Here is a 21806-nt window from a genome sequence, read left to right as displayed (position 1 = left end):
CCCGTGTCTTAAAAGAAGCCCACCTGAAAGTATTTCAGAACTGCTTTATTTTGGATGCTAAAGATAGCAGCAGTGTTGGCAATTGGTGTTCACTGGACCTACTCCTGTAGCTGCAGGGAGCTGATGGGGCCGTGGGTTCTGGTGACAGCAAGATCTCAGCCTCCTGCCTCTGCTCCCAGGCAACCAGTGCTACCAGACACTCAGGCTTCAGAAAAAAGAAATAACAATAAAACCCTTAAATTTTAACTAAGTCCCAAGCGTTAAGGCAAATCGCATTAACATAGATGCTAAAGCACATTAACAGCTCATCAGGTCCCTAATCTTGTCTCCTGGGGAATGACTGAAGAAAAGGTTAGGCATTGCATCAAGGTATTGCTAAACTATTAAAGTTAATGTAAACCGCCCAAAGAATGCTTTGATTTTCCTCTTTAGGTTTTGTTTTGTGTCGCGCATAAGTCTGGGGAACTGTTGGTGTGCCCAGAGAGCTGAAACTGATGCTTTGAGTGACTGATTGGACTGCAGGGAACAATTTCTGCTCTCCCTTTCCTTTCTCCTGAAAAGATAATACTGCATTTCCAAAATGAAAAACGAGGCCCCTGTTGCCGTGAGCAATGTGGAGAGGCAATCTGATGGATTGAGAGGCAGGGACGTGAGAAAGGGGACCTTTTTGGTGCTGAGGGACATTTTACAACAGGGACTGATTCTGCTTTCTTGTTTATCTTTCTCCTTAATCCAAATTTGTTCTTGCATCTTTCCTTCCACGTGCTCAGTTTCTCTCCCGCACACCCACCAGCAGCCCTGCTCCTGCCCATCCCTGTCTCAGCCACAGGGCCCTTTGGGATTCCCCTGCCACCCCAGCCCCCTGTACTCACAGAGAGGAGAAGAGCACTTGCAGACCCTGGGCATGTTGTATGGAGTGCCACAGACACCTTCCCTTCTCTTGCGTACAGAGCGAGAATCAGTCCCAGATTGCAAATGTTTCAATTCAAACCTCTGAACGCAGGTATTTCTGTGATTGAGGAGTCTCGGAGCCTCTTCAGGAAGATGAGGATCCAGTCAGGACATCAGGCAGTCTTCTCTAAGAAGGACATCCCATGCTTGTGCAGGAGAAAGACTGCAGTCCCATGATTTCCTTTCTGAAGGTGGAGGTGGGAGGAATGTGTGCCATCCACCAGTGGAATGGGTATTAGGGACCAACAGCCCTGCTGCTTACCACAAAAACAGCACACTGACATAAAGAAGCGTATTGCTAACAAGCCACATCAATAATGAGGTGCCTCCCCAGTAGCCTCCGTCACTTCTTCATGTTCTTTATGATATTCCAAGTTGAACATATTGTTGTATGCATTAAATCTCAACAGGATTGTTAGATCATATTTTTCATATTGTGCATAGTTAAGCAGCAACAACGTTGTTGGAACTAAAAAAGATACAGCATGCATTAAAAGCAACATTTGGAAATAAGGGATAGTTTTTTAAACTCGACTTTCTGCAGCACATTAAACTTTCTGTGTGTGGTTAAAAACTTGAATTCTGAAAATAAGTGAGAAATGTGCATCCACATCAGGTATTCCACTATCTCTAATTAGTAAATCTGTAAGGTAAAAGCCATTCATGCATGCAATAATATACTTTCAGCATCTTGATTTAGCAGCCACGTTGAGGCACTTAGAGAAATTTCCTCCTAATGCTTTAGATTTATGCTAGAAGAAGGAAAAAAACTCCCTCAAAAGATCTATGTTGCACAGGACCCTCTTTTTAAAGTTTCGCTATTACAAATAGAATCAAGAAAAAAGTATCAGAATAAATAGGTGCAGTTAAGAATGTAATATGTGGATGAAGAACCCATTGAATCTTTTTGTAGACAAGGAATAAAACCAGATACAGATCTCTCTTCATGAAAACAGTAGATTTACAAAGAATCTTCATACAGAGTAATAAATATCAAGCCTTCCCACATATCTATTATGTATCCTATAAAAATGAAAGCTGAGTTTTTTTCTTCTTTTTTTTTTTTTTGTATCTATTACCATAGTTAGAGAGAAAACCAATTTAAATTGTATTCACTTGGCATTAATGTATTTTAACAGACAATATCATAAACCTGCCTGTCTTCACAGACAATATATCTCCAGGCTTTTGCAACAAATCTGGAAAATGTCACACTGATATTTAAGCTTTTCCTGCTCTCTCTTTCCTCTCTCCTGTAGTTCGCTTGTTCCCTCTTCACCTTCTGTGAATGTGAAGGCTGATTTCGTCGCCTACAGACAGATAATCTCAGCAGTGTGTGGCCAGCTGCAGAGAGGTCCTTGTATCTCAGTTTCTGCTTTCCAGCCTTCCCTTCACCACACACACTCCAAAAGACAGATGCTACCTAGCTGAGTTTAATACTCTTAACATCTGCAGAGAAATGAGCTAAACCTCCCATCACTTCACTTACAAATGATCTCTGATTGTGGGCTTACAGAAAAAAGCAAGCACTGCCCCAATCCCACATTTCCTGCATCTTTTTTAATTACCTCAGCAAATTCTTTCCTTAATCAAACCCAGCATGTAGAAGTTTGAAGGGCAATATGTTTACCTCCATTTCATTCACTAGGAAGCTATGCACTACGGTTCTAAAGGACGATGTGAAATAAACCAGCTCTCGCAACACAGAGGAATAAAAGAAATTTTTTTTTTCAATTTTGATTCATGTCTGCCCAAGTTTTGGTAGCTCAGATTGTGTAGGGTACGTCCGTTAATGTCATGGACACTGCTCTCTCTTCAACCCATTCTTACAGCTTAGGGTTTAGAAGGAAGTCTGTTTGGACAGGAATCTCTTCTACTGCTATTAATAACACTAATCTATGTACACGGAGAACAAAAATATATATATATTCTTCCTACTGACAGAAAGCAAGAAAAACTGAGACGAGGAAGGATAGCTGTCAAATGCTGTCTCATTTACCACGGTGGCTGGCCTTCCTTGGCTGACTTCCAGGCACACAAGCTGCACAAAGTAGCAGTCTTTCTGATCCTCCCATGGGTTAGACAAGATGGTGGAGTGTTACCACCGCGCGACCTGGCTATTATAATCTTCAGTGACAGCTACTTCTGCCGCCTCTTCCCTTGGCCACTGGTGCGCTCTCTGCTCCCGCAGCAGCCTCCTCTCCTCTCGCCTCTTTAAGCGGTTCAGCTGATGCTCCTCTTGCTTGGAGTACTGGAAGCGCTGCAAGAACAGATCCTTCGCATAGTCGTAAAGCTGCATGTCCAAGAAGTTCAGCTCCTCTATCCGTTGCCGCACATCCTCACCGATGTCCACATTGGAGGCCCTTGTAACATTGAATTGGGTGAACGGGGAAATGAATTTCAGGTTGAATGTCCTCTCGAAGAGATACTGCGTTTTCCTCTGAAATTCTGTAAGTCCAAAGAAGGCCATATTTTTCAGATTGTTCTTGGCGCTTTGGAGAAGAATCATGTTTCTCTCACTCTCGTTCATAAAAGTCAAGTTGTAGCATCCCACCAGGCTGAGATCTGCCAGCATGCGCACCTGGCGGTTGTTGGCTAAGTTGTAGCTACAGTCCATGAACTCCTGCAAACTGACTCCGGACCAGTCATCTCCTTCATAACAGGTTGGTAGCTCGTCTGGTGTTGGGCTTCTTCCATCACACATATGAAGGGAAGTTTTCCATGTTGCACCCCTCTGGACATGCTTCCATTCGCTCAAGTATCGTGATACTGGATCCCTCAGCATTGTGATGTAATAGAAGTTTCTGAAACATATCATTAAACACAGTTTTAAGATTCAGTGCTTTCTTCAAACAAAACGATTCTCAGCAGCCATCACCACACACCCCATTCACTTTTTTCAGTGTTAGGCAGACACTTAAAATGACTATTTCTGATACAGTAAAAAGCTTAAAGCTTCACAGTATTGAGAATAAAACACAAGGTACATTTGAAGAAAGAGAGAAACAAAGTAAGCAGCTACTAGAGAAAAGGAGTTGTGTTGACATATCATCTGCTCAGTGGTAGTTACTGTATGCAGAACCCAATTAACTGAAGAATACTCTCCTCTACTTAAAATGTCAATATTTAGCAATGTCAGAAAATGTGGAAAAAGAGATTTCTATAATCATGACACCTCCCTTCTGGACTAAGACATGCATGTATGAGATGATAACCCATATGGCACTCCACTAGAATATACGAGAAGCAGTGGCAATACAATGTGGATGCTGCAAGTGCTAAAAATACTACCATGTGGAAGACCAGCATAAAAATTACTTAGGAAGAACCCTATTATTAAATGAGTTGGAATGATGATGATGAGAAGCCCCAGACCTAATCATATGACTTAATTTTAGACTAGTGCTTGATTGAAATTTGTTATAATCACATAGTATAAAAGCTTTTGTTGATATAAAGATTATCATTATTCAACCTAACCCATCGAGAACACAAAAGAGACCCTAAGAAATACTGATCTGAAAAAGAGCAAATAATGCAGCACTCATATTGTCAATTCATCTTTTAGCTATTGGATTGAGTTTGAACATCAATTTACAGCAATCGGAAATGGACTGCAATTGAGTATGATTCCAACAGGATTTCACATGTATTTTTCTACAGATAAACATTTTATACAATAACTACTAACCTAAGTTACAGGGTGATATTATAAAGACAAAACAAAACCAAAATACTTACGATTTCTGTCAGCTAGAATAATTAGCAGAAGATTCATGACTAAAATTAACACTCAGAGAGGTACAAAAATAGGCTTATGAGTTTGCATGACTCATCTGACTGCAAATAATACATTAATAAATCATGAGTTCCAAGATAAGTTTACTTAGGAAAACTCTTATCTAAATATTCTTCCTTGAACCTAAACAAGGATGAAGCAAGTAAAGATATAAACTTGTTGGAGACAAGTTATTCTGTAAGCAAACCAACATAGAGTCATAGAATCATAGAATCACAGGGGTTGGAAAGGACCTCAAGAGATAAAGTCCAAACCCCTTGCTAATGCAGGTACCATACAATAGGTTGCACAGCTCCAGATGGGTCTTGAATATTTCTATAGAAGGAAATACCTCTCTGGGCAGCCTGTTCCAGTGCTCTGTCATCATTATAATAAGGAATATCTTCCACATGTTAGTACAGAACTTCCTGTGTTCAAGTTTTTGGTCATTACTCCTTATCGCTACACATCACTAAGACTAGCTCAACCTCATCCATTTGCCTCCCATCTCCCTTTCATCTCCCTTTAGATATTTATAAATATTTATCAGATCCCCTCTCAGTTTTCCTTTCCCCAGGCTGAACAGACCCAGGTCACTTGGCTTTTCCTCATATAGGAGATGATCCACATCCTTTATCTTCTTCGTGGCCCTCCGCTGGTCTCCTTCCTAGGGTCATCTTAGACGAGAGCTAACCAGTTACATTCTTGACTCTACTAACTACCTTCAAGACTGATACCCTTAGTTTTCAGATATCACTGATTTTCTGCCAATAAAGATTCCTGTAGCTTCTCAGTAAACCTTGGTTTTGTCATAAAGGCAGACATGCCCCACATTTTCCAAAAAGGCTGATGCATTTCCCAATTCATATAAAGCAAAAGGAAACAGAAGTGAACACACTGTCCTTATTCATTCTGAGTTTTCCATGTAGAGAGTATGTATAATACATTTTCTGGATTTAGGCTATGACACCAAACTTTAGACTCTGGTCTGCCGCAGGGTAATATATTGAACTAATATCTAATGACAATGGCTGTTTCAAAGATTATTTAAAAGCAGAAGTATTAAAGATGGAAGGATATAAATTAAGGAGATTAGCCATGAAGAGCACTCTATTTAAGTACTTCAGGTATAGCTTTCATTTCTCAAACCGAATGCACATCTCACTTTGGCTTTGCATGTCTTTAGGAATTGCTTTCCAACTAAGAGAACAACAAGTGGACATTTCACCAGTGTTATACAGATAAAGTGGCCAAACTCTCAGACACCTGTAAGCTCTGAGTGTAAGACACTGTTATTACAACATGCAGCAGGCAGCAGACATGAGAAAAAATGGACAAAAATACAGAGACAGTTGCCAACATCGATGAAGTTCAAGATTGGCTTAGACCATTTCTTGCTGCCCCTCCCCACTGTGGATCATTTCAGATGTTGCTAAATGGTAACAGGTGGGTTTAAAAGTTGCTCTCAACAATTATTTATGCCTCTAACAAACAGTTCTGCCTTTTCTCACTCATCTCTAACAGTCCCATTCAGGCATGCTTCAGAGCACCAGCAATTAACAAAGATACCTCCTTTGCATCAATCATTTCCATTTCATCTCTGGATATGTAAATATGCTTGATGTGTAAGAAACAGGAATACGAAGCAAATGCAGGGAAATGAGAAGTGCACGTCTTTGTGTAACTTCCGTAGCTTCCCTTGCATAGAATGGGCAAGGAACTTCCTCCTGTCCATTACTCTTCCTCCTTGTGACTACCTGACTTCTGCAACTTGTTTTGCTGTTCTGATTAATTTGCTTCTGATTTGGGCACCTTGCAGAGTTGCTTCCCTGTGTTAAGGCTAAACAGCTTCATCTGGAAGACAATCTTTTACAGCAGCTTTATACACATTTTGATCCCAAGGCACTAAGAGTGCTACTACCTCCACTCCATTCACACTTCACAACCTACTGTTTAACCTTCTGTTCAAGACTTTTCATCACTCCTAGGCAGTTTAAGCTTGGAATATCTTAGACTTCTTCCACATGATCCACTGTCCAAGTGACACTGTTAGAAAGCTACGCAGATGCATGGGGAATTCAATCCAATAGTAACAGCACTGTTCTAATTTTTTTATTTTTTCAGGAGAAAGGATGTCACGTCTCTAGAATAAAAATATAAATTAAAAATGTATAGTTATTCACATTTGTTTCAGTTGGAAAATAATCAAAATTATCTCAGGAAATTGTTTTTAAATGTTAACAGTTATGGATTAAAAAGAGTAGCATTTCAGAGCTCTTAGTGCAAAATATGCAGTTTTCAATCACATAAGGAATGGCTGAGGAGTCAACTCATGACAAAGAAAAAGGAATAGTTCACAAAAAAACTGGGGTGGTGGTGGCCTTCCATCTCATTTTTCACTGCTTAGTAGAAGAGAATCAAGTTGAGTGTGCCTGAGTCAGTCTAAATACAGACCTGCACTTGTTCTTGCCTGTGTATATGACTCACAGAATCATAAAATGATTAAGGTTTTAAAAGACATCTAAAGTCATCTAGGCTAACCATACACCTAGCACCAATATTGCCCACTAAACCTTGTTCCTAAATACTACATCTACTCTTTCCTTTCTAAGTCTTTAACATTGCCTGGGGTTTTTGTGGCCAAGTGCAGGACCCGGCACTTGGTCTTGCTGAACTTCATCCCATTGGCCTCAGCCCAGCAATTCATCCTGCCCAGATCCTTCTGCAGGGCCTTCCTACCCCAAGGCAGATTGACACTTCCTCCCAACTTGGTGTTATCTGCAGACATACTGAAGGTGAACTCAATTCCCTCATCTAGATCATCTGTAAAGATATTAAACAGGATGGCCCAATACTGACCCATGCAGAGGACCTTTCGTGACCCATTGCCAGCTGGATTTAACTCCATCCACCGTCATTTCCCTGTGACCTCCTTGCTTTGTGCGTGCTCATGATTACATGGCTGTGTTAAACTTGAAAGATAGACACTGAGAGAAATTCCAGCAAATAAGCAAGTATTAGCTTGTTACTCTTGTCTGACAAAGCAAACTCATTCAAGTTTTCTTAGCTTCCTTTCAATGGACTTCTGTAATTGATTAATCAAACTGCTGCATTAGGCAACCCCAGTATTTGAAGGCTAAACAAGTAGAATATGTTGGCACATCAGTGAGAAGATGTTTCATACAAAACCTTCCAAAAGGATTAAAAAACAAATAGAAAAAGAAGTAAAAACCTATAAAAAGCAGCATATATGGATACATAAGCAACAGTACTGATAACGACCAGAAATCTGTCTCCGATTAGGAGGATTCTGGGAGAACTGATAACAGATGCCTACTTCAACAGCTGAGGACCAACTGAGCATGTATCTAAAAAGCAACTGGTGACTATGAGTCAGTCATCTTTCCCCATAAATAGTGAGCAGTTCAAGAACCCATTGAGCTCTCCGTGCATGCATGCTCTCAGCCGGCTGCATGTCAGTATCTCCTCTTGAGAAGAGATGTCTCTCAAGGTTTCACATGTGCAGAGATTCTCAGTATATGACTAATAGTTTGGTTTAGGCTTTGTTAGCCTCCCTAGGATCACACCTTAGATTGATCATAAGCTTTGTCAGCTTCACTAGGATTCAATGTTAAATCAACTGTGCACATCTAAACCCTTATTCATAAACCGTTGACCAAGTCTGGGGCTAGGAGTGAATCCATTCTCATCTCAGTTCCTTGCCTCTGTGATTCAGAGTTTAGAAAGCAAGGGGGTGAACTCTGAACCTCTTAAAACAATAGGAGGGTCTCCTCAATTTTTAGTCATAAACCACTAAGTAACACTGGGACTAGGAGTGGATCCAGCCACACCTCATCTCCTTATCTCCATGATTTAAAGAGTTTAGAAAGACAGCCTACTTTGAACCTTGCGTGTCAAGGGGAGGGCCTCCTATATGAGTGTGTATTACCTTAGCCTATATGCAGGAAATAAGCATTTCCTGCCATCTTGAAATCTTAATTCATTGCCATATTTACAATCAAGCTTTGTTAAATCACTATATTTAATCCATATAGTATCCATAAATATATTCTAAATTCTCTCTTATGAGAGCAGTACTGTGTAGCTGTTTCCAACCATGACGACAGCTACCAGCTCAGCACCAGTGCAGTACTGTTTCACACCCAGTAGCTTGAGAAGCTCCATATCTGAAATGCTACTATTTACAGCAGAATTGGAAACTACCTGGAAATTCAAAAGCTCTAGTCCCACTGGCATGAAATCTAGTCTCTTTGTTAGCATTAGGCAAAAGAAATCCTACCTTTAATTAATAAAACAGATTAAATGAACATCTGGTTATGTCCTAAGAACATGCATTTCTTTCACTTTATAAGGTATTACAATATAAATACTGTAATCTTACATTAATCCCTCAGTAGCATTGCCCTAATTTAGAAATCTATTTCAGAGGAGGAGATTATTGAAGGTGAACCCAAACCAGGGCATTTTTTGTCTTCTATCATCATGAAACAGATATCCAGGCTGAGGAAGATTTACTATATAAATGAAGGATCCCCATGCATGGAGAACAAAATATGCTGTAGGGCCTCCTCAGGAAGAAGGATGAATGACATCTTCCCTGGCACACCTGTTCTTGCATGAAGCGGCCAGCATAAGGAGAGCTCTCACAGCACTTCTGGAGGTTGAGCAATGTAAAAGCAAACAGCAAGCAGAGATCTCCTTGTTCAAAGTGTGAGGCAGGACCTTACTGTGGGGATTGATGAGCTTCATAAAAGGAGAAGACCGCACTCACAGCAGCTGGTGCAGCAATGGAGGAGTATTTGAGATGGAAGAAAAGGCAGTCATAGGAGAATATTTTCTAAGACACTAACAGTCAGATGAAAGAAAACCAAAACGACTGAAAAGCACAAGTGCATCATAAAAACACCCACATTGTAGCTCTTCCTGGTAGAAGAGAAAATAAGACCTATCCAAGTTTATGACCCAAGCTGTGACAGAATGTGAGCAGCTTTAGCCCTGGAAATAAATGTGCTCCCCTGGCAGGTTCCGAAATGCCCAGCAGCAGCCATCCTGGCACTACACTTGTGCTAAGGACAGAGGCTGTCCTTCCAAGATTAAATGTTAGGAATGATCTGCAGTACATGAGCAGAAGTTGTGTGCTTCCCAGCTTTGTCCTCCAGACCACAGTCTCAATGGCAATAAAAGAGCAAACTAGTGCTCAGCTACCCCTCTTTGCTCTTCTTTGAGTGGCATGGTCTAGAGTGGTCACAGGTGCAGACTGATGTTTGTACTAGATGGTTCTAGTGGTCTTCCCAATCTTAATGATTCTATGATTCAGGCTCGAAGTACTATCAGCCTGGTAGCAGTGCATTGGGCAGAATAAACAGGTAAAACAAAGTATGGGTAGTGCAATATGTGAATAATTAGGTCATGTGAATGCACAATGAGAATGGTGGGGGGAGGCAGAAAGTGAAGTGGCACTGCTGGGTTGGTGCTAATATAAACAAGTCAAGTCATACTAGCATAATGCAGATGATTCAGCTCTTGACTAGCAGCACTGTTCTGATCAGTGTCACATCTATGTTATGCTTAATGTACAGATAATCTGCCTGATGTGACAAAAGCTGGCTATATACTTCTCCTGAATAACTGTACTACTGAGAAAATGCTAAAAGTGACACACAATCAGCTTAACCACCAGGCTGGATAAACACATTCTTACATCACCAGTTCAGCATGTAGGAAAGATTTTCCAGAAGATACAAGCCTCCACCTTTTCTTTTAATTGTGGTGGTGAGCGCTGTGCTTACTTCATACAACGGCAGCAGTGTCCCATAGACTCTCAGCTACTCCACATCAAAGGAAAATTTTACCACTTCAGATAAGTTAAATCTAAGAAGTATAGCTTGTGTTTTGAGGCACAAAATTAGATATGCCTCATCATTCCTCTGAGATTTTGCCCCCCAGAATGACCAATTTCCAGTTTCCAAATTGGCCACAGACTTTTGCTGTTCAACTACTCCTTTTGCCATCCCAGTGATGTATGGTGCAGCATCTGTAGGATGTCCATGCTCAGAAATGGGACAGGATGCTATTTCCAGGCTAAGAACTCCCAATGAAAGTATTTGTGTAAAACCTATGCATCTAAGCAACATCAAAAGATACCAGGGAGCTGGCCAACTCAGTCAGTGACATCTTGAACGTTATGCAGCTGGCCAAAGGAAGGTGCTGACACTAGAATGAGCTACATCACTTTAGGGACACCCTATATGTTGTACTGTGTACAAATTTCAAGCCAGCCTTGAAAACTAACTAGTCACATCATGCTTTGTAGTGAGTTAGACGTAACTACTTCTTGCATCTATTACGTACATACCAGTCATGTTAGGATATCTCCTTATAAGCAATTTTTTGGAGCTGGAGCATTCCCAAAATAAACAGAAGCTTTAAGTGAGTTTTGTGTTTTTTCACGCACATCTCCAAACTGAGAAAAAGTCTACCATAATTCTGTTGTCTGTGCTGATCTAAGTAAGATAAGGGGAGAGCTTAGAGTCAGACAACTTATATTAGATTTCTAGCTCCGGATTGCAAAGGAATTGCTCAGGAAGTAAATTGCAACAGCTTGTCACAGCCCAGAGAAATGAAGTGCTTGGGCAATGGGAAGCACTTACAAAATATGAAACCTCACATTTCTTTGCATTTTAAGAAGAGTACTCCCTGTTACCTGTTTCAGTTTCAGTTTCATCAATCTATTGCTTTAGCACTCGTTATTCTGATTTTTTGTTTAGAAATTGCAAACACATTCTTTCAGAAAACAACTTCTGAAACCCCAAATTAACTTCTGTATCTGTGCTAGCAGAAAAAAACTCAGAAAAGCTTTATAGCACTCTTTAATTAATTTATTTATTTATTGCATGGCTGCTGATGAGGAGATTAGTGTCCTCCAGCTGATTTAAGAGTGTCAGATAACAAAGAGTGTCTTTACAGATCACTCACCCTCTGACATCAAACAACTTTTAACAGCAGTGATTTAGGTAATCCAGAAGGGTAAAATGAAGAAAGTGAAACTGTGGCAACACAAATGGTGAACGTTCCTTGTGAGGAATTTTTCCACCCAAGGAGTCTTAATTTGCCTTCAAGTAAAGCTAGGGAAAATTCAGTAATGGTATAAAGCAGTGTTATCACATGAGAATAATAAGATGCTTGTTAAGCTATTTGAAAACAGTTTTATTTTTGTATTAAATAGAAAAAATGTGACTTTAAAAGTCCAGCAGTATATCTATCACCATCAATAGTAACAAATACATTTATGTGGATTATATATACTTTTCTTCTCAAGTATGCTACAAATGAATAGGCCCAGGACTATGCAAACTGGTAACTTTCTTTAGAAAGACTGTATGCTTCTGGAGCTAGGAACTGTGATTTTCTGCATGCATATATTTGTATGTAACAGATTTTGTAGTTAAATTTTAAATAGGAGTCATGTTTTCTACATATCACATTGTCACAAGCCATTCAAAATCATTACTGAACATGTCTCTCAAGATTTCCTCCACACAAAGGAAATCATGAGTGCTGTGACACTTCTTTCCTGACACAGGAGAATATCTATTTGTGAAGATGCAGACTTTAGCAAAGTATTTTAAACACATCAGAGACGTTAGGTGGGTACCAAACAGCAACCTTCCAGTATTAAAGGTTACTGAGAAGACAGAGTCATGTTCTTTGCTGACATGCACAATAGGAGAATGAAAGAAAATGGTAAAAAATGAAAAAAAGGATGATACATGGAAAACAACTTTCCCAGAATGACTAAGTACTGGGAAAGCTTTGCCTGAAGATGCTGTGCACCTTCCCTCCTTGAAGGTTTTGAAGATCTGACTGAAGAGAGCTATGAGCAACCCTGTCAACATTCAGTGCCAGTCTTGCCCTGCAAAGTGTGTTGAGTTAGGAACCTTCCAGGGTCCCTTCCCATCCCCATGGTTTCATGGTTCTATGTGACCATGCACAGACTATCACCAAATGCACAGACCTGTCAAAAAATGCATCAAAACATAAATGTCCTGCCAACTACATCATACCTGTCATTCCTTGTTCCTTCCAGGCTACCCAAGGCAGATTACAGAGTACACGAAACATGTGTTGCCTTTTATAAGATTGTTTTTATGTATGGTTTTAAGTAGGGATATACTACTCTGGGTGACTGATGAGTAATTAAATGGTCTAGCTACTCATGGTTTTAATCCCAGCATATCAGAAAATGCACACATAGATATCAATATGCATGAGTTATCTGAGCAACTGCATAGTTTTCTTGTGTGCTACATTTAGGCTCAAGTTTTCAAAAAGTGAGAATAATGTTAATCAAAGTTAGTACAGAAAGTCTGAAGAGCTGAGGATGCTCAAGCACATGGAAAGCATAGTCTGCTGTTTTATTTAGCTACAGGAGGCTCCCAAGATTATCATTCTTCTTCCCTGCCAGAACTCTGTTATTCCCTTCATGAAACAGCCTTTTGAAGTATTCTTTTCACTCCATCACTCTGACTGGGTTGCTTCTCATGGTTAGGAACATGATTTTTGTTCCTAGACTAAATCTTTTCCTGGCCTAGTTACATCCAGTTGTTATTGAGTTAGCAGTGCAAACACATCAAGAGGATTTATAATGGAACATCAAAGGAAGAGAGATGGCCTCTAAGCATTCATTATTCAAAGTTAACTAGTTGTTATTGTATCTTGTGATAAGAGAAGCCAGAAGTGACCATGCTGCATTCCCCCAGTACCCTCTGGTCACACTTAGACTGTTTCAACATTTGATACGAGTCTCATAAAAGTAAGTCATGCTGAAAGCACCTGAGACCAATTCTGACTTTTGACCACAAAAGCAGTACATCATTGCATTTAACTTTGCACTATCTCACATTTCACTGCACACAACTAGAACTGGTCAAATTTCACATGAGGCTTCACATATGGTTTGTATAATAAATACTTGCTTAATCTCACTAGCAATGTATTATCTGACACATCTTCCCACTGCATTTGTTGGTTTCTCTTTTGTGCCTAACTCTGGAAACTCCTACTCACTGTGTTACTGGGATACACATATAGAATCCTTCTGCTCCTCTTCCAATTTCAGCACTCCGTTGATAGAGGAAATCCATTTCAGCAGAGCTGGAAATGCATGACCTTGCAGTATGTGCTACCAAACCTCATTCCACCTCTTTCATTGAAATCCTCAAGGTCATTAAGCAGATTCCATTAACATACTTCAGCCTTTTGTGCTAACATCATTAATGAAAACATGTAATAGGATCAGAGTTAAGACCAGCCCTGAGGAAATTCATTAATAACCATTAATAACCTTCCTCTAAACAGAAATTTCCTCTTTCAGAACATCCCAGTTTGTTAACTTCCATCTACCAGCTTCCTGTCCGCCAGAAAATTCTTACACTTAACTCCACGTTTTTCTGCCTCCTACAATAGGTTTGCAGATGACTCTTTATCAAATTCTTCATGGAAGGTAAATTTGCCATCAGAGAAACATGTTATTTACATGCCTCAAGCCAAAGGCTGAGAATGGTTGCCCAAGAAGTGCTGCATGTAAGAACATGGCGAAAAGTTCAGATGAGGAAGTGGCAATTTATTTGAGAATGAAGTGGACTGGAATAGAAATGAGCAGATTAGGCAATTTGAAGGAAAAACAAAACTGCCATTTTCCATCAAATAACCTTGATACAAATTGTAAATCATTCCTTGATGAGACACAAATCTAATGAAGTTCCCTCTAGAGATTTTTGTTCCTTGCCTAAACTGTTTCAAGCTCAATTGTACTAAGTGTTCTTAAAAATTCTGAAAAGATGGAAGTAGCAAGTGCCTTGTTGAAATAAATACAAATATAAAATGAAACAAGGAAATCAAATAAGAAGAATTTGATTAAAGTACATGCATAATAAAAATCCCGTACTTTGTAGGAGACTGCATGTGAACATACAAAGGATGAAATGCTATTTAAGAGCAAGAAATACACAGGGTCCATATGAATCTTTAAAGATACTGTATGCAAGACCATGCATACCTTTGTGCCAGAGAGAATAACAAATACTTTGTGGCCAGGAATGGAAAAGGAGGAATCCATTCCTCACATCACCCTCATTCCATTTCATCCCCATTGTGAACAGATCATCTCCAGGTCTCAAAAGGACAATGAAAATCTGGACCACATGTGACACTTATACTCTGGAATGCTATTCCTCCTACCTCTGCCTTTGCTATGCAACAACACAGAGAGGAAAAAAGACACATGGATGTATCTGCACTACTTTCCTTCCTGCCTCTTCTGAGGTCTGTCGCTAGTCCCAGCATGGGGAAGGAGCACTGACCCTGTTCCTCTCAGAAAGAAGTTACAAGTACAAGAGAGATGAGCAGTGGATCACCCATAGGCCTTATGTGGCAGCAGAAAGCAAGGGTTGGGCAGAGAATAGAAAGGTGATGACAGGCAAAGAACAAGAAGAGGGCAGACTTGGAGACACAACTGGAGCTTGTTCTGCCAACTTGACTCCCAAGGTGTAAAAAAACCCTTCCAGTATGAAACAAATAACCACAGATAATTGTTTAGCATAACAAAATAAGCAAAACAGCTATAAAGAAAAATCCCCACACTTCGTCTGGCTACAACAGAAACCAAGTGTGTGCTGCAGGTGGCAAACATCCAGGCCTCATCTCTAATTTCCAGCTCATAGTTCAATTGTGGATGCTCTCATCCAAATCTGGGATGCTTAAATAAAAATTCTGCAGTATTTTTCACTTCAACACGTTTCGGATCAGTACAGTAATGCTGCTCAATTAATAAAGTAATTAACAATAAAAAAGCCCAGTAATTGAAATCCCTTTGAAAGTACATCAATTTATTCCAAGCTTCGCCTCAAGTCTTTATTAATTCTGACATCAAGCATAATGACCTTAAATTATAAATGATCATCACAAAATCCAGACATCATAAGCATTTTCTTGTCTGCATGCTGAGTTTGGTCTCTGTGAGTGATGTAAACAAAATGACTTGTGTTTGTTTACTTATAATGCAAACAAAATGACATATGCATATTACAGAATTTCAGGTGATTTTACTAATGAAAACATTGTAAGAGTAGTCTTCCCTATTAACTTCATGAAGAAATTTGAAAAAAAAACAAGGAAATCACTCAGCTATAAGACAAAATCTAACTTTGCTTCTCTTAACATTTCTCTTCTTGTGATGTAACTAGCTTTTTTTTTTTTCCTGAGAAGCCTTAAGTATGCAGATGAGGAGGTGTTTAATAATTATAAGAAAAACTGATGCATTTTACACCGCGCTTTGTGTTTTCACTGAAATTTTGATAGCGTCTAACAGAAGCCAAAAATGCTTCTTGAGAATGGCACAACCCCGCAGCTCCAAGCGAGATTGCCGTTTCCCCTTCTGTTGAGCTAACATATCTGCGGCAGACGCTATCTATATAATCTCCACTAGGGGGCGCTCTCACCATCCCCAAATCGCAGCGGAAGCTGAGCGAGCTGTCCAACAGAGCGTGCTACAAAGCTTTCGTCTATTGATACTGTGGTAGCTTAGAATATTTTAGCTAGATTGTAGTTAATTACATTATTTATTTTAAAGAAATACTGTAATTTGAAAGAGAATCAGTTTTGTTTTTTTTTTAAATAAAAAAATTTCCACTGTATATTTAGCATGCAGAGAACTTTGATAAAACTTTTCCAAGTTTACTAGCTGTAATTATCAGTTAAAGTAGGACAGCTCCAACCCCATCCCCTCAAACATACACAGACACAGATCAAACTGCCATGGCAAGGCAGCCTCCAAGATGGTACTTCACTGTAATTTCCAGGGACGCCAAGTAAGTTGTGAATGTACCCTCTAGGGAAAACAGTTATGGTGCAAAAGGCATTCAACTTATTTACATGGTCCTCTCAACCCCCAGCAGATATGGAAAACAAATATTGTTCAGGATTACATGTTATTTGCCTTAATATTATAGAATCATAGCATTGTTTGAGTTGGAAGAGACACTTAATGGACATCTAGCCCAACTCCTCTACTAGACCAGGTTGCTCACAGCCTGGTACAGCCTGATCTTGCATGCCTCCATGGATGGGGCATCCACCACCTCTCTGTTCCAGAGCCTCACCACCAATCTAAATTTCACCCCTTTTAGTTTGAAACCATTTCCCCTTGTCCTAATGTTCAGAGTATGTTATAAATCCTCATCTTTCTAACTCAAGGGATTTTTATGAGATTTACCATTTATACCCAACAGAAATCAATCCATCTCCTTCTGATCTCACATCTTAATGAAAGCAGTTCGTGAAGCACATGCCAGGCTGTGCTCTGTGCTATGCCACTATCAGCTGTGGAAGACATGCACTGAGAAACAAACAAAAAGGACTGAGGTGAAATAGGGATGCCGGGGCATGTAACTTTTACAAGGGATGTTCTGTCTTTCAGGAGCAGTTTCAGGAACATGCAATTACATGAATCTGGCCTTGCTGGTACAGCACAAGCCCACCAATGAGCTAGCTCATTTGAGTAAATATTTGTGCACCAGTGTCAATGATGGAATTCAGTTTACTGCAACACTTCTGCAGCCAGGTAAAATAAAATAGCCAAGCTGCTGATGGGACACAGTATGAGTTACTGTCTGCAGTGAGTCAACAGAGGCATCTCTAGCTCAATAGCCCTCCTCTGGAATGGGCAAATCCTAATCAATGAAGCACATCTGTCCAGTGGAGGGAAAGCAGTTCCCAATCCCTTCAGGCCATGAACTGACTACTTGAAGCATGACATTTGATTAGACTTATTATCACAACTCATTTATATAGAAATTTTGTTAGGGCCCATGAAGCAATCCAACACTCAGTAAAACCCAGCCAACAGTCTCTTAGCTGTTGTTCTGACTCTTCTTCTTTTCTGCCTTTAAAAACAAGGAAGAATTTCTTCTTTATGTAGCAGTAGGTTAAAATCTCTCTAATTTTATTATTGTAAAATAACATTCTCTTCTTAAATTAGTGCAGCAGACTGTTGCTGTACCTCACATATGCAAATAAATCAGTCTTCGTAGTCTTTCCCCACAGAGATCTTTGACATTGAGACTCAACAGGATCTGGCATCCTTCTGAACCAGAGGCCAGGGGAATAGTGCGCAGGAGTGTACTTTCAAATGTATCTTTCACCAAAATTAATGAACATTTGTGCAGACACTGAATATGAATTCAGGCAGTAGAAACAAAACCCATCTAAAATGAAGCCTAGAGCTACAAAAATCCAATGTTAAACTTCTTTGTCTTTGCAAGTCTAGGATTTCTCCTCTCCACTTTGAAGAGCCTGAGTGCTTTGTCACAAACGTATCTTTCTCTAAAGGAAACAGAATGATAATATAGTTACAAAAGATGATAACAAGGAGCAAAATAGCTAACATGGATCCCAAGTAACACAAACATTTGAATACGAAACACTCATTTCATTACAGATTCTATACCACTTTCCTCTTCATAACAAAATATTACTGTCAGTACAATCCAACAGTGATGCAGACACCAAAATTCAGGTTAAAACATCATAATGTCATGAACAGTTATAATGATTTCAACATTTGTATCTGTTAATGAATGAAGTACATTACACAGGCTGGGTTAACCTTATTTTTATATATACACTGAATATCACACGATTTTACATAAATTAATAGCTGTACACATAAAAAAGAAATCTCATTATATTTTCTTGAGAAACCTGCTCTGTCAGCTAACAAACAAACACAAAAACTCCAACAACTGACTGAAAAGGAAGCAAACTGATCAGCTTTTGCTTATTTGCCTTGAAGACATTCCTTTCCATCTAACGTTTCCAAAGGCAAGATTTTTTTTATAATTGTATCACTTTTTCACATATGCTAAAAGTATGCACCACAGCGTTCCTACTAAACGCTGTTTAGCGTTTGCATTTCCTCTCTCTACCTCGAGATTGCAGCTGTTGTATGTTCGGGCTTAACTGTGGCTCTGCTTAGCTGGAAAAGAAGCTTGCATGCATATAGACCTTTATTTGTGACACTCTAATTTGTTGCATGGCCGTAATAAACACGTCAGCATTAAGCATACTCATGCAAACCACAGCTCTAAAAATAACTCACTTGAGACATTCAGACATTTTTCCATATTGTTTCCAGTAACAGCACTGTCACTGCTAGGAACAATAAGAAACATGGGCAGGGCTTTCCTTTCAAGAAACCCTTGGAAGAGCAGTAGGAGCTCTCAGAGGTGTAGCAGGGAACGAACTGAAGAGCCACATTAGTGATCTCTGAGCACTAATGGAAAAATGCCACTGTGGTGACCAGGGTAAGCAGGCACAGGCAATCCTTATTCCTCACCCTAACATCCAACATCCTTCCTGAAGTCTGCCGACCACCAGACTGCCAGTGCAGACTGACGATAGCCTGGAGAGAGCAGATGCTGGTGGGAAGGGAAGGCACAGGCTCTCCTTCCTAACTTCATAAAGACAGGCACAGCTTTGCCTTAATCTGATTCCTTTTCCTTTTTCCCCAGTGTTCTCCGCATAACAAGAAGAAGTGTTTACAACAGATGCTGTGCAAACAGTAAGAAAGCAAGCAATGAGGGGTGAGTACAAAGGCTGAGCTTTCCTGAAAGATTTTTTCTCTCTTAAATGTAATGCTCTAATCTCATCCCAAAATGTGGCTGCATTTATTGTGAAACTGCAAGCAAACTGAACAAGCCATCAGCCTTCAAATGTATGTATCCCAGAGGCTGAACCCTGAATTGAAAGAAAATAATTTGATTTTAATAAAGAACCCATGCTAAATTCTTTGGAACAAAGGATCTCCAGATCAAATTCTGAAATCACTGTGCCCTGAGCACAATCTCAACACTCAAACTGAGAAGGCAGCTGAGATTCCTCAGAATTATGAGGACTGCAAGATTTCTGGCTTACTCTATGTACATTTACCTTTATGTTTTCTTTCTCTCTCAGCCTCTCTCAATCCTTGGCACCATCGTTATTTTTTTCTCTACTTGCAGAATTTCCAAGGAAAGTTATCTTAAACAAGAGAGGGAAGCACTCAGAAATGTGGAAAAATATTACAATAGTCAGAATCTGTATAGTAGGCAAAACCCATTACTCTCCAACAGCACTTCACCATGCTATGCCCATTCAGTCTGGCCTTACGGCTGCACACTGGGATGCACAGCACTGGAGTAAGAGGTGTGTTGGCTTCGAATCACTGAATTGTTTAAGTTGGAAGGGACCCTTGAGGGTCACCTAGACCAACCCCATGCAAAGAAGAGGGACACCCACAGCTAGACCAGGGTGCTCAGAGCCCCATCCAGCCTGACCTTGAATGTCTCCAGAGATGGAGCTTCTGCTGCCTGTCTGGGCAATCTGTTACAGTGCTTCCAGTTTAGGTGTGTGGCTGCTTCCCCATCAGCAGTTTCACAGTGCTGCCCTCATCTGTGCCTCTCCCATTACAAGCTATCTGGATGCAGAGCTTTGTGCAACTTGGGATTTTCAAAGTTTGGATCACTGAAACTGTAGCCTCTCCATTTCTGCATCCCAGGAACACCATTTTAGACTCTCTAAGGGCACCAGGTACTTCACCGTCAGTTTAGGTTTTCTTAACAAATCTGAAAGCTGGAATGATTTTGAAAGAAACCTCACTGTAACTTCCTAGACATTCTATAACAGCTGCAATATTGTAAAAGTGCAATTGAACTTCCCTCTGTTAAAGCTAGCCTGAACATGGCTTTGGCTTTCTGAAATAGAAGAACTGTGCTCTGTGAAAATAAAGCTGTGTGGAAAATATCTTATTAAAAAGAAATTCAAGGAGCTACTTGATGAATTTATGGGAGACAAACTCAGCAGAAGCAATTAAATACACAGATGTCTTCACCAAGCAAGAAATTCTCAGGACTTGAGCATTTAGATTAGGGACTATATCATTCAAGGGTAGCACTGCTATGTGCTTGCCCTGTTGGAGACAAGAAATTGGGCAAGATGGACCTTCCATATGACTCAGCTTGGCTGTCCCTGTCCTACTATAATTCTCAGTCAAGCCAACATACTCTTACTTTTTTCTAATTAACTGTGATGAGGGAAATGTTTCACACGCTGATGAGTTAATTCAAAGCAAAAAAAACAAGAACAAAAACAAAAACCCAACAAAGAAAAGGACGGAAGATGTCTGCAGTTTTAGTCATAAGTGTGAAAAAGACTTAGGATATAATAAAAAATGTTCTCTCACCTACATTAAGAAATCTTTTTTCTGTTTTCTTAATACCAGATCTTGCAATGCAGGTGTTGCAAATTGCAGTTCTTTCTCTACCACTTGTGAAAACGAACACTTTCCATTCATTTACAGGAAGACTATCAGGAAATATATTATTAGTGCTGGTTGGTAGGAGGCAACATCAAACAGCGTGTCAGCTCTGTGAAAGAAATGAGCCTAGAAATAGGCTGTGTGTGGGATCAGTGCACGGGTGTCCTGCATACAGGAGAGGAAGACCACATCCTGGCCACAACGCAGGAGGAGCAGCTGAGGAGACCTTCAGGTAGGCTGGAAAATGGCTCACCCTTGCAGCACCACTCTATAGCATGTCTGCATGTGGATGGGTGGCCTGGCAATACCAACATGGCCCACAGCAAACATTGGCATACAACTGCATTTCTGTTGAACTGTCCAGAGTATGGTGCCTGTGCTGCTTCTATGCTTTCACATGTGGCAGAATTAGGAGGATAGCTGATATCAGATGGAACTCAAGGGCTACACAGAGTAAAAACACCCATTCTGGCACAAAGTCTTCTTGCAAAAAAATAATTTATTTACTTCTGTTGAACAGCAGTTGATACTGGAGTAGTACTTTACATAGTTTGTTCACACCACTTTTAAGCAACTACGAGGAGATCTAAAGCCATAAAATCATAGAGTAGTTTGGATTGGAAGGGACATCAAAAGTGATCTAGTTCCAATCCCCTGCCACATACAGAGTTGTCATCCACTAAATCAGGTACTAGATCAGGTTGC

At 40.0% G+C, this 21806-nt stretch overlaps 1 protein-coding gene across 2 annotated transcripts in view; it reads right to left on the bottom strand.

Annotated features, from left to right (window-relative positions):
* Window positions 1-1660: 1660 nt before the first annotated feature.
* HS6ST3 (heparan sulfate 6-O-sulfotransferase 3) overlaps window positions 1661-21806 on the bottom strand; it is a 275452-nt gene continuing 255306 nt past the window's right edge. For both annotated transcript variants that reach the window (XM_065740819.1, XM_065740820.1), the window contains one exon: window positions 1661-3755. In XM_065740819.1, coding sequence (XP_065596891.1) covers window positions 3050-3755 — 706 coding nt within the window. In that variant the 3' untranslated portion in view covers window positions 1661-3049. The remainder of the gene's footprint in view (window positions 3756-21806) is intronic.

The sequence above is a fragment of the Cyrtonyx montezumae genome, unplaced genomic scaffold (assembly GCF_038088225.1).
Source record: "Cyrtonyx montezumae isolate F1298 unplaced genomic scaffold, pur_monq_1.0 scaffold_3, whole genome shotgun sequence".
Taxonomy (NCBI): Eukaryota; Metazoa; Chordata; class Aves; order Galliformes; family Odontophoridae; genus Cyrtonyx; species Cyrtonyx montezumae.
This window is presented reverse-complemented; position numbering and strand designations above follow the sequence as displayed.